We start from the raw sequence: 13,441 nt of genomic DNA on the forward strand, positions 1-13,441 counted from the left end.
AGAGACGTACATCAGCATATTGTATGATAAAGTGCCTCCGTTGTCCATCTGAAAACACAGAAAGGACATATTCACCAGGTTTCCCGTGGCTCTCTCGCACCAAGAAGTCTCCTTGCTGTTTTAACAGCTCCTGGGCTTCTATTCTTGGAATTGCACCATGATACCAGTCTTGCTCTGCCAATGGTTTCTCAGTGGTTGATATTACATCAAAGAACTTGGAAGAGATATTGAATAAAAATGTTACCATAACAGTACATTTTTAGAGCTCATCTTTACATTAAAAGCATGATAAACAACAATAATCGTGTATATTTCTACTAACAAACAAAATTAAGGCTATTTACACTAAAAACATACTGATCATCTTTCTTTCTATCACTTAAGAAATTAAGTTTGCATATATGTATCTATGTATCTTTCTATCAGAAGTTAATGGAAATATTCATAAAACCATGTAAGAAATTTTATTTTGCCCTCCTTTTTTTGTAAACCAAACTCACCAAACTATCACCCTTTCTCACATATCCTGGTATGTATACTAACAATAATTCAAAACAAAGCATTTCTTTATCTGTAGAAAATTTATGGGACATAAGAAATGGAGTTTTCAAAATATTTGCATTGGCTAAATTATTACCACAGAATTTAAAAATCCCATTCCAAACCAATCAACAATTTTAAGAGCCATTTTTTCCTAGCATTTACACCATAATGGAGGACATGCACCTGGGCATACTGTGTTTATGAACTTAGATACAGTTTCATTGTTACAAATGGAAGGTAGTGAGTCTTACCCTGTAACTTCACATATTAATTTTAACAAACCTGCATTGTTTAACAAAACACTTTGGAAAATATTATATTTTGCTCAAGTGACCACTTCAGATTTATTTGTATGGGTAGACTAAGAAGCCCTTATTCAGGCCATATGTCATTCAAAATCATTAATCCCAGAGCTCATACAGATCACCGCCAGAGCAGCAAATCTCTGAACAAAATAATAGGCTCCATTTTGTATCCTGAATAGGACACACATCCGTGTCCCAGGATGTGTCCCAGGCAAGCCTGCTGAGCTGCGTTTTAGGTAACAGAAGGAAGGCTGACATCTCCACAAAGCACTATCAGACAGGTAGAAAACGAAACCTATGATTTTGACTGAACCTCAGCTACCGCTCCACCCAGATGAAACAAAGGTTTCTCTTCCTCACGTCATCAAATCCCTATAGGATGGGCAAAGAGAACAAAAACATCCCACTGGTGCATGCAAGAAAAATATCTGACATGGTGTAGTTCCGGGCAGGGGCTGCCCATCTGCACATTTAAGGTCTCCCTAAGGTGACCATCAGGTTAAGACGGTTTATCTAACCAAAAACACTGGGAAGAGCTTGGAACTGAGAAAGCATAGGAGCAGACCCAAGATAAGGAGTCCATGCAGGACTTTCCTGACACAACAAATATCTGTAATTCTTGAGCACTTTCAGAGCAAACTTTCTGATGTCAAAAACACCTTTGTTAAATCTATGGGTTCCTGGCTTTCTTTCTAAATTACAACTCCGAAGGGCTAATTTAGTCTAGGATCCTAGTGGAGGACTGGAGAATATAGTCAAGAGTCTGACAGAGCCTCATAGCCTCCCACATGGACGTTGCAATCCACAGCCCTGGGCATCTCTTGTATCACAGAGATATTTCCAGGCATGAGATCTGAGACCAGCACCACAACCAACTGAGCCATCACTAGAACAAGTATGCTCTATACAGACTCAGAGCTAAGCTGGACTTTGTAAGAAACAACAACAGCTTGCACAAAAAGTGCACAGCCTGAGATGTCGGGAGCAAAGGATGTACTCCAGAGTAATGTATTTAACAGCACAGTGAAGCCCTAGCACTAGGGCAGTACTAGTACATGCCTCAGGATACTGTTTGGCCAGGAAGACGGTTGTGTTTTCGATTTCATAAACAGCTACATACTTCTCAGATTAGAGCTGTCCACCACTGCTAATCGACACAAAGTGTTTTTTTTTCCCCTGGAAATTTCTAGAACAAAAAATAAGCTTTCAGAATGCTATAAAAGGTTATTTATTTTAACATTTATCTTTTAAAGAGTTTGATCAGAAAACCCAGACCCAGACCTACACAGACAAGAAATTTTGGGGGGTTCAGAGTAGCAAAACCTTTCCACATAAACACATTTCTATTCCAAAGGAAACACTTCTAAGGATAAGATGACAGATCAATGTCAATAAACTAGCTCACAGCCTTCACACAGAAAGGCTAAAAATATAGGTTACATATATATATGTGACCCTGCGACTCATTTTACAGCTTACAAAAGAGGCAGCCATCAGACAATAGCACCTGCTTATGTTCAAACTGGGTCAAGTCTGAATCACTGTTTAGATCATCATGATCGCATCCTAGAATAAAATATCTTAAAAGCCTCTATGACACAGAAATAGCTTTGGGAAAAACAAGGGAGCATTTTAGACATTTCTAACTATGGTGTTCTTTATGACACTAACATCAATCTCCCCCCTTCTTTCAAATTTGCTCAAATATTTCTTTAAAACAAAAATAAAATTGAAATCTCTGCCTGTTGTCTCCTACCTAATACTACCTTTTTTATCATATGCTACAGGTTAATCATAACTGAGGTAGAAATCCTTTTATTTTCCTCTAATGAAACAATCAGTAATTGATTATTTCTTTGTATGTTATTGAAATTGTAGGGTTTTTTTCTTTTTATGAACACATTTTCCTATGCCGACATATTTTCTGTATAATCACCCTGCCTGGCTATTAGAGAAAACATGGCTATAAGTCCAGAACGAACAGTACAAATGCAAGATCATAATCATTTTGCTATTGATTTCAACTCAATTTATCACTTCACACCAACATTTCTACTGCATTTTATACTGTGATTTAAATGGTTTCAATACAAGAAAGGTTAGTCTTTAAAGAAGACAGAACAAAAAAAACCACTAGTGTAAAATTTAGTTTACAATTCCTATCTATTTTCTTCGCAAGTTTAAAGAACAGTAAGCTATTTAATAATATCAACAAGATACTGAACGAAGAAGTTTACATTCTAGGCCTCAATCTTTTACAATTTCACTTTTGGGATGAGAAGATTTCTTGCCCATTTTGATGTCCACACTGATAGGAGCGCTTTCAAATAAGTGATTAAAAAGCTTACATGCCAAAAAATTTGGGGAAAAAATGGAAAAAAAGATTTTTGCTGTTTATAGTGAGCTTCCAGTCAAATTAACAATTAACAAAAATCATAAAGAAGAAAGAGGAAATTTATTCACACTGGAAATTTTCAAACTTTTTTCCTTTTCTTTTTTTCTTTAAGATTTCCACTTGTTCCCAAATTATGATCGTGGCATGTTTTTCTTTCTGAGCAGTGCAAAATGCTCTCATATCCTTCATCTTGCTCTTCATGTATACGTTACTGTCCTTTTTACTTACTCCATCCCTCCCTCTACATAGCAACCTATTGAAACTGAAGTTTTTCTCCAGCAATAGTAAATGAAGCTGCTGCCTTTACTAAAGTGAAAAATTAAGCAGTGTTGTATTACTTCCAACTTAAAAAAAGACAGTCAATGAGAAGAGAATATTTTTGGGAATTATATGTTAATAACTAATAGCTTACTTAATATTGTATTTTCACATATATTCTGAGCTCAGAATTTGTGCACTTTTTATTTTCCATCTTTAAACAAACAAAACATCTTGCCAAAACATTTTTTTCCTCCTCAGGTAAAAGAGAGGCACAGTTGTGGATCAGAAAGGAGGGCAATACATTTATTGATATTCTGAGATATTTCCCTGCAGAATACCACTCAGCCCTGCCATTAGCCTTAGTGAAACCTGATAAATCTATTCCCACATGCTAATAGACCATATGAAACCAAAACTACCTTCAAGGAAAATTATTATGAAAAATGAGTATTCCATTTGAAAACAAACCTATAAAATTAAAAATGTGCAGACTTGAAAATTATAAAATAAAAGCAATCATGCTGGAAAAAACCCTCTCGCCCTTAGAAAGAACATGACTGTGTACTAAGATCATTCTTATTAAATGTAAAAAAAAATTAAAATTATTTAAGATAAAAGAAATGAGTGCAGTTATCCCAGAAACAGTAGCAGATGTCTGTGACAAGCTGAAATCCCTCACTAGCAAAAACAAATAGACTAATTTTATTTGAAGCACAAAACTTGGCATTCAAGATGCAATTCATTCAGACTTTTCATTCTGTTCATGAACAGCACAGTATCAGAAGTACAAGAACACTGTGCCCTTTTTTTTTTTTTATTTTCTTTTCTCAGCTGATTAAACTTATATTTCTTGCTGTTATAGACAACTGATTTGTATGTTGTCTGATAAAATCCACCACCTTTGGTGGATTACACTTCCATTGTCTTCTCCTGAATCCCCTACCTCTCTGTATTTTCTTTGTAACTATACTTTTTTCTTATGTTACCTTCTACTTTCTCTTTCTGAGAAACTATAAATCATTTAAGTGATAACACATTAGTAACAAGTAACTTGAACTTTGCTAAACTCCTGGTTGCTTGAGGAAGCATAGGGTTTTTCTACTACTTTTTTCCAATGACACTAAAAAATTAATTTTCTCTAATTACATACAATATTAATTAAAATCCTGTCACCAATTAATTATGGGACACTGTTTTTACAATAATACTACATTTAACCCAAGATATGGTTTCACATTAAAAGCTTCAATAAGTTTAAAATGTATAGTATGAAACCAGGTAGCTAACATTATGTTTTTACATAGACTACATTCTATAAAAGAATCAGTACTGGTCCTTTTTCTACCCTTCTTCTAGATTCTATTTTGCATTGCTCTGTTTAAAAGAATTAACAAATTGTTTTATATGTATTATCATTATTTTATAATGCGCCTTCCATAATAAGGCAGCGTACACTGTTGATGAATAACAGGTTTGAATTACCAACTTACAAAGTTAGCAATCCATATGGCTATGTAATTGCCAGCAGGAAAAAGTTGAGCAGCTAACCACTTTAAGAGCAAATTACTAATTCATGAAACAAATTTTTTCTGTACATGCATGGCGGGCTTTTCTAATGCATAAGAAATTGCTAAATCACAACACACACACAAGATTGGTGTATGTATTATGTCTTTGAAGCTCATTTAAATAATGCAAGTAATCTAAACTACATTTGTTACTTAGATTTGACTTTCTGCCTCAAAAGACCCAATTCTTATCTCGCCTCTTCCAAACATACCCCAAAGCTTCTCTAAACCCACGTATACCCAAGTTTACACAAAATGGAGTTACAAAGTAATTTGGACTTGTATGAAAGTTAGAATGAAGCAGATAGAGCCATTAGTTAAAATGATACTTTAATTAAAGCCAATGACAGTACTGACACTGCCTTTCCCTGATTTCATCCTAATATTTTTTATCTTGAGCCTATTGTTTAAATTTTGTTCTCTTCTTCCATGTTTTCATCCGAGCAGTTTTAGACAGATTTTTTTTTTTTAATCATAACAAATTGTATGATACATTCAAAGTCCAAGGCTATGTCTGACCTACATGAAGAACAGAGGTCATAGCAACATACATTCTAAAAGGCTTTCATTATGAAAAGTGTTGCATGTTTACACCAATTAGAAGTTTTATAATACAAAGATAATAACAAATTAGAGATTTAATATCTCTGCTTTTCCTATAGCATTTTACGTATGTCTAGCACCTTTCACAATTCTCATAAGAAAAGTGCTTCTGTCCTAATTTTCTCTCACTACCGTATTTATTATTCTTCTCCTTTATCATTATATATAATCTTACTATATATATATATAATTATTTTATATAATACAGTCAGTATGTATGTGTGTGCATGCAACTGTAATCTCTCCCACGCATCTTAGATATTGTTTAGCTATAATACATTGGCCATAATCTAACAGTGACTGGTGCAATAGAAGTCCTCTTCATTATAAAATTTTCTTAAAAATGCTATTTTGAGCCAATAGTTCGGGTTACAAGACCACAAATCAAAAGACATTTAAAAAAAATTCTCCTCAATGTAGGATATCTTTTTTGGTGGGAGTGGGACAGTCATCTTTTCTACTTCTGGAAAACGCAGACGAATTGTTTCAGTAGGAAGATATACAAATAAAATATGGTGAATTCCCCAAGTATGTAAGCAAGTATTTCAACTAATCTTTCAAGACTATATTTGGAAACAAACGCGTAAATAGGAGTTATACGAAACAAGTTTTCTTCCTTTTGTCATTTTGTTTCATAAACTGTTTTTCATACTTGGGCAACAACATTCTCCATCCATTGGGGAACCTGAACAACAGTCAAGCAGAAGTAAGAGATACTCAATGACTTCATTGGGGTAGAAGCTAGACGTATAATAGCTAATGACTTAAATAACACCAGTTCTTGTGGTAGTAGAAGTAATAATAAAAAAAATTTTCTTATGCTAGTGCCTGTATAATAAATGTAGGGAATATAATTTTTGCAATGATGAGTAAAACATGCCTGACCATCTGACCTACTACAGATATAAATAATATACAGCATTACTAGTAAATCTATCTCACAGGAAATGGTATCTTTAAAAGCAGAGCAATCTGGGAGCTGCAAAGAATATACAAATTCCTTTTGTTAAATAATAATTTAAAATTGTTCTGACATACAACTATGCCACAATATTATACCCATTGAAAATTAGAACAGTAGTTTTTATAATATCATTTTAATCCAGCCTTCTATGTAAATCAAAATGTGTGGTATTTCAGAAAAAGTTTTCAGAAAAAAATTCTACTTAAGCTGTAAAAATAAGAGAATGTAGTACAACATGACATTGTTGATACTACTCACCGATGACGAGCCCAGCATGGATTTTGGAGATCTTATAATTCCAGCTATAGAGTGACGAATAGTGTCAAACCTTGAGACTTTGTCCTTCTTATCCTAGGAGGAAAAGTAATATCTCCAGTAAAACCAAGTAATACAGATCAATACAGATTTACCTCCGAGCACTGATAGTTGAACTGTTGGAAGGTATGAAATGTAGACATGCAGATTTTGTTTAAGATAGGGACTGATTCTCTACTGATACAAACAAGCAAGCTTGGGTCAACCTCAGTGGGATTATGCTAATGCATACTAACTGAAAGGCTGAAAAATTCTGGAATTCCTCAAATACTTTTGTAATTATTTTAAATACTCCTATTGTTAACTCTAAAATTAGAGAACTGAAATGCTTTTTTTGCAAAAAAAGCAGAAGACCTTTTTCTCAAATGACCTGTAATACTTGTTTTTGAAAAGATTATTGATTTGAAACCATAATAAAAATACATAATAAAGCCCATAAGTGCATACTTGCATTCTCCTTAAATTCTGTTTTTTTCTTTTATTAATTTGTTCTTCTATACTAATGCACTACTTGCAAATATTAATACCAATCAGTGCAACTGATAGGATCCGCTTGTTTTCCAATACTACAATAAACCATAGGGGCTGACATCATTCTCTGTGTTGAAATTCCATAAGAACAGGGCTATTCAGTAGAATTCAGTAAAACTGGAACACTGAAACAGCCCTTAACCATCTCTAATTAAGTGTAAGTCAACAGAAAGTCCAACATGCTTATAACTTGACTTAGGCCAAGGACTGTATATATTTCCTTATCTCTGATTTATTGTCAGCTCTCATAATTAAGTATCAAAGAATCTTTTCAAAAACACAGAAATGTTTTTTTTTAACACTGAAAAACTTAGTTATTCTCATAATTTCATCCTGGAAACAGCCAAGGTATTCTGATGAACACTTTCAAAATACTTAAACCTGAAGTGGAGAGACGACACATTAATAATCTCATTCTAATTAACTACAGGTTAACTAAACTGTAAGAAATTGAAAACGGAGCCAGAATACATCTATCTGGTAGTGTTTCAAAAAAAAAGATTGCTTCAAAATTTTGAACATTCTTTCCTGACTGAAGAAACTGAAAATTTGATAATGTAATAAATGCTATTTCAGTTTATTCCAAGAATTCTGAATGAGCAACAAAATCTATTATGTCTGTATGTAGAATATAGCATTGTTTGAAAATGACTCCTGAATATAATTAATAGTATATAGGCTAAACATTATACAATTAAAATAAATTTACTTATGTAGCACCAAATTTCCACAGTATTCTGTAATTTGTATGCTAAGAGAAGAGAGAATGAAAAAGGACATTTTACACTGAAATAGCCAGAAGGCTAATAGGCAGTTTATTGGTCACTGAAATTAACACCCGTCAACCATGCGTCCACTTACCCATAATAAAATTTTTATTCAGAGTCAAGTAATACTGCTTGTCAGCTAATTTTCTGATAATAAAACACTCTGTCCTTAGTTCATTGGCAAGCTGTTTCTGATTTTTTAAATATTGATGGATTAAGTCAGCTACTTAAAAAAAATAATAACGAGGGAACATTGTGCCAAATTTTGGTTGCATGCTTGTCAGGCTTGGAATGATCAATCCATTTCATACATCTCTTCACAAGTGAGGCATAGGATTTAACTATGACTAAATGTCTACTTCTCACATGACAGAGGAAAAAAAAGTCACCAAAATATGCATGAATTCCATTACGCTTTCTCTAAACCAACTCAGAAGTTTTAATTTTATTTTATACTGATACTATGCTTATCTAATGACAACAAACTACCAGTAAGCTTTTACATTCATCAGTTTGTCCTTATCTAAAAATCTTTTTAACAAGGTTTCCAACAGAGACCTCATCTTTTTTTGAGAGGATAATAAAGATATTGTTTCAATGCAATAGAAGAAGAAAAAGGTAGAGGGACTCTGGTTAACGCACAGCTCATCTGACTACCACTAAGACTCATGAATTGGACCTCCCCACAAGACTTTGCTAAGGATCACAGAATGATGGTCTTATTGTCTCATTAAATAGAATGAGTATTAAAATACAGATTTAAACCATAAACTTTGGCTCTGCTCAGTATGTAATACATTCATAGACACTTGTCAGCATTTTCATAGCACATTCCCTCCAAAATATTCAAAATACTCTGTATCTTACAGGAATCAAGACTAACAATTTATTTCCACAGCAAGCATTATCAAATATATGACAAATACAACTGTAGCCTGTTCTGCATTTCTTTACATTTTTAAGCATTTTTAAGGCAACTCAAATACACTTGAAGAGCAGCACCAGTGATCTCTTACTGTATTTCATCGTCATTGCCCAGCTGCAGACCACCTTAGGAAGAGCTATTAGATCCTGCAGGGAATCAATTTTCACTGAGGTACTGAACAGTACATACATCAGGACTATGAGATTTTTCTATGCACATTAGGTATAAATCATTCCCTAAACTAATATAAGAACACAACCCAGAACAGCCCATCTACACTTTATTATGCGTACTGTCGTATTACTTAAGTCAGAGTGTTTTTTAAGTCTGCTTTCCAAGGAAAAACAAAATATGCAGTCTATCAGTTCTCTCTCAGCCAAGTCCATCAAAATGTAGCATGGATCATGAAAGGAATATTAGGTTAAGATTTCTGAAGGAAGCCAACAGTGGAGACTGTGTCCCCAGAAAGAAAAGCTCATTATAATTCCCCACAACCCCCATTCCGATAAACATCGGCCCCCTGACCGAGCAGCACAACCGTGCTGGCCAGGCAGTCAGCACACAAGCTTCAAAAGCGAGCAGAACACACACTACCATTAGATCAACAAACCTGTGAAGGAAACTGGAAAAGGGTTGGGAGTTCTGCAGCAGGGATGCAATGCAGACTGCAAGTGTTGGCAGAGGATAAGTCTGTAGGAAACCAAGGTTCATTAATTCCAGTGCTCGTGAAGCAACTTTCATTATGATTGGCAATACAGTTTTTCTTCCTAGAATACAGAATGCAGCTTCTAACATACCGTAACTGATTTAGTTTCATTCTAGTTTAAATGAATTACTTTCAGAGGTACTAGCAAGATGGTAGCACAATTTGTCATTTACTTTATTTTATACTACACCAATTTCATCAAAACGAAAACTAATCCCAGGTCTGTAATATTTTATGCAAAGTTTGAATTACTGGAGAATAAATTATAGCTTACAATTAAGAAGTTAGATACAAGGGAAATATATACTATCATTAGAGAGCATTTTAAAACTATTTCATTGACTGTTTAAAATGCACCTGTGACATGACAGCGAGTCATGCAAGGAATGATGAAAGATACACTGATTGATATTTCACTTTTAAGACTAGCCATATTTCTAATCACCCTCCAGAAGAATTAAAATGAGAATTAAAACGAGTCTCCTCGAGACCTGGGACTGTCATTTAGATTAAGTCACAAATTTTTTATCCACTGGATAGGTATACATGGCAAAATGCAATGCGCTGTTGCTTTTATTTCTGAACAATAGAGAAGGAGTTTATTAACATAAACTACTAATTTTGTGAGGAATTGATTGACAGCAACTAGCATAACCAGAGTGCTTTGTCATATGTTCCAAAGCAAACAATTATGCAAGCAAGAGTGTTACCATTCTACCATTGAAAAGAGAGAAATTCTGAAACCCTATTCCCAATTGTGTACATCTCAGCTACGCTTCTCATTTTGTTTTTTTCCTTCTTAGATGCTCTGAAGAATTACCTCAGCAATTTTAAAGAGATGACACACTATAAGCCAATCACTTCAGCACTCTTACTTTCCTTTTTTCTCTTCTGAATAGATACAGAGATAAAAATGAAGCATAATAAACCACAAAGAAGTCCAGGACTAAGGACATCTGAAAAATGCAAGTAAAGCACTCCCTATTTTGCTTGAGGATTACCTATTAATTTTGCTGAAGCGTATCTTTATATATGACAAGCGTATCTTTATATATGACATACAAAAAGTGGAGCTTCTGTATTTTATCTGGTCACTTTGGGGAGTTTTGCGCAACATGAAGTACTCTCCATTTTGACAGACTTCCACCATAGAACATAGACTTTCCACTATAATTGCTAGAGTCCTGTGGACAAAAATCTCCCTTTCGCCAGATATATTGTTGTTTTGCTGGGCAAAAACACAGTTCTCCAGGTCTTGGGGTGCATAAAAAAAAATACAATACACTCAGAAGTGTGACACAATCAAAATGACAGACCATAAGAATCGTATTTGCAACAGTATTTGGAATGAAGTTGGGCAAGACAAAGTAACAATGCAAAAGATCTTGCTCAGATTGAACTACATGATGTAGCTCTTTAGCTGTATGAAGCCAGAGGAAAGGCTGTATATTAAAACAACCCCCCCCCCCACCATGTTCTTTAGAAAAGCAGGGAAGTAAGAAGCTTGAGAGAGATCCAAGACAAAGATAAAACAGAATTAATGCTTTTGAGGGTCAGGCAAACAGTGGCATTTCCTGTAGTAATCAAAAGCTAGAAGGTTAAAACAAGGGAGACAACCAACAATGCAGCATATGTTCAATTCTGAAAAAAAAAAAAAAAAACAAGAAAAACAAACAAAAAACCACACAGCCAGGCATGCACATATACATCATATAGATAGGCCAATACTTTAATATTACTCTGTTCAAAGAAAGACCTGTCCGATGGTTGAGCTATTAACCATCAGCATGCGTACAGCAGTTGAACGTGGACTTGCAAGTGAAATTAGAGAACTTTCATAGGAAATTTAGAAGGAAACATGGAGGGTCCTCTGACAGAACAAGAACACACACACTCAGAAGTAAAAGGCAAAAATTTTCAATTGGAATAATATGATCAGTGTTATCTAAAAGGTGAGTGTGAAAGTACCAGTTCTGAGATCCAGCTAGGAAATTGGTCATCAGAGATTTTGATGAAAATGATTTCAGTAAAGTGCAAGAGCTACAAGCCCAATTGCAAAAGCTCCAAGAAAAAACTAGAAGGGAGGAATTCTTGGCAGTTATTGCAAGTGATACATTCAATGAACTTAAAGATGAAAGAGAGAGATTAGACAATATCTGCCAAAGCAATTAATACCCAAGATGCTGTCATTTATGTAAAGTGAATGCTAGCATCACTTCTGGTTTGAAGATACGATTCCTCTGATGAAAAAGGTGTCAGAGTAACATCCATTATAAGGCTTCAAATTCAGATAATGTGGAGAATAAGGACAATTTTTGCCCTTAGAAGGCTTAAAGACATCTGGAATGAGAATGGAGTTCTGTGATTTATCCAGCAAGAGTTCTTCAAAGAAGCTTTGGAGAGAGAGAAAGTAATTTTCTAAAAATGATCCTCTGCATTAGTCGCTTCAGCAGCGGAGATCAAAGTTATTTGGGAGAGGTCCCCAAAGTGTATAATGAACTTGGAATATGTCAGTAATGCTGGCCTGTCTATTGATGAATGGACATACTAACCATAAAATCTTAGTGACATGTCTCTTTTAAAAGTATTAGCACATACTAATGCTTAGTAACAGACCTAAAGGAGAGGTCAAAAGCTGAAGCCTATTGAGAACTGAACATACACAGCAGAATATGCCTGACATTCCTGAATTCTACTCTTTGATTTCAGAATACTTATCTCAAACTCAAAAGGCTGTTTTTCCTTCTCATCAATGACAGAATTGAATATCTCAGAAAGATCACATGTACAAGAAACACATGAAGAATTATGTAATGTTTAGCAGGCAAAACATCGCTTAATAGATTATTAATATAGCATCCACACATGGAACTAGCTACTGGCTGAACATGAGCCATTTGTCTGAGCTGAGCAATCATCTATCTCAGGAGAAGCTTCCAAAGAATAGTGGTATGTATTTTCTGCTTTGCTATTGCAGATATCTAGAACTGGGGCAGCAACCTGCTGAGCCATGAAGTTGTAACATACAGTTATTAAAAACTGGAACAAAGCTAATTAAAAGCATCTCAAATACACAGTGAATACACATTTCTGAATAAGCTCTTGTTTTCTCGTTTTAAACACAAGAAACCCCTTTCGAAGCAGCAGAAATGATGCATAATTGATGCATACATATCCTGTACTGGATGTAAATTAACAGTCCCCCTAGAAGGTGGAACTGCAGTGGGTAGCTTGAAAAACAGGACTAGCTGGCATGAAACTTAAAAACAGGTATATTGGGTCAGACCAAAAAATCTATGCAATGTCCTGACAGTCTATAAGAAAAGGACAGTGATAATTCTCCAGAGCACTCCCTTGGCCTCTAAGAATTTGTAGTGTAAGGACTTCCTATACCAGATGTGATGTTTTCATATGTAATAGTCTTGGATGGATCTTCCTTCCATAAATTCATTCAGCTGCTTTCTGAATCCATATAAATTATTATTATCCACTGCTGCAGCAAGCAGTTGCACAACTTAATTATATGTCTTTGAAGAGCGCATTTGTTTTCTTGTTTTG

At 34.7% G+C, this 13,441-nt stretch overlaps 1 protein-coding gene across 8 annotated transcripts in view; it reads right to left on the reverse strand.

Annotated features, from left to right (window-relative positions):
* The window catches only part of LOC112995243 (tyrosine-protein kinase Fer), a 190,532-nt gene that overhangs the window by 106,141 nt on the left and 70,950 nt on the right, over positions 1-13,441 (reverse strand). For all 8 annotated transcript variants that reach the window (XM_064500181.1, XM_064500180.1, XM_064500179.1 and 5 more), the window contains 2 exons: positions 6,898-6,990; positions 11-214 (listed from right to left, as the gene is read on the reverse strand). In XM_064500181.1, coding sequence (XP_064356251.1) covers positions 11-214; positions 6,898-6,990 — 297 coding nt within the window. The remainder of the gene's footprint in view (positions 1-10; positions 215-6,897; positions 6,991-13,441) is intronic.

This window comes from Dromaius novaehollandiae, chromosome W, assembly GCF_036370855.1.
Source record: "Dromaius novaehollandiae isolate bDroNov1 chromosome W, bDroNov1.hap1, whole genome shotgun sequence".
Taxonomy (NCBI): domain Eukaryota; kingdom Metazoa; phylum Chordata; class Aves; order Casuariiformes; family Dromaiidae; genus Dromaius; species Dromaius novaehollandiae.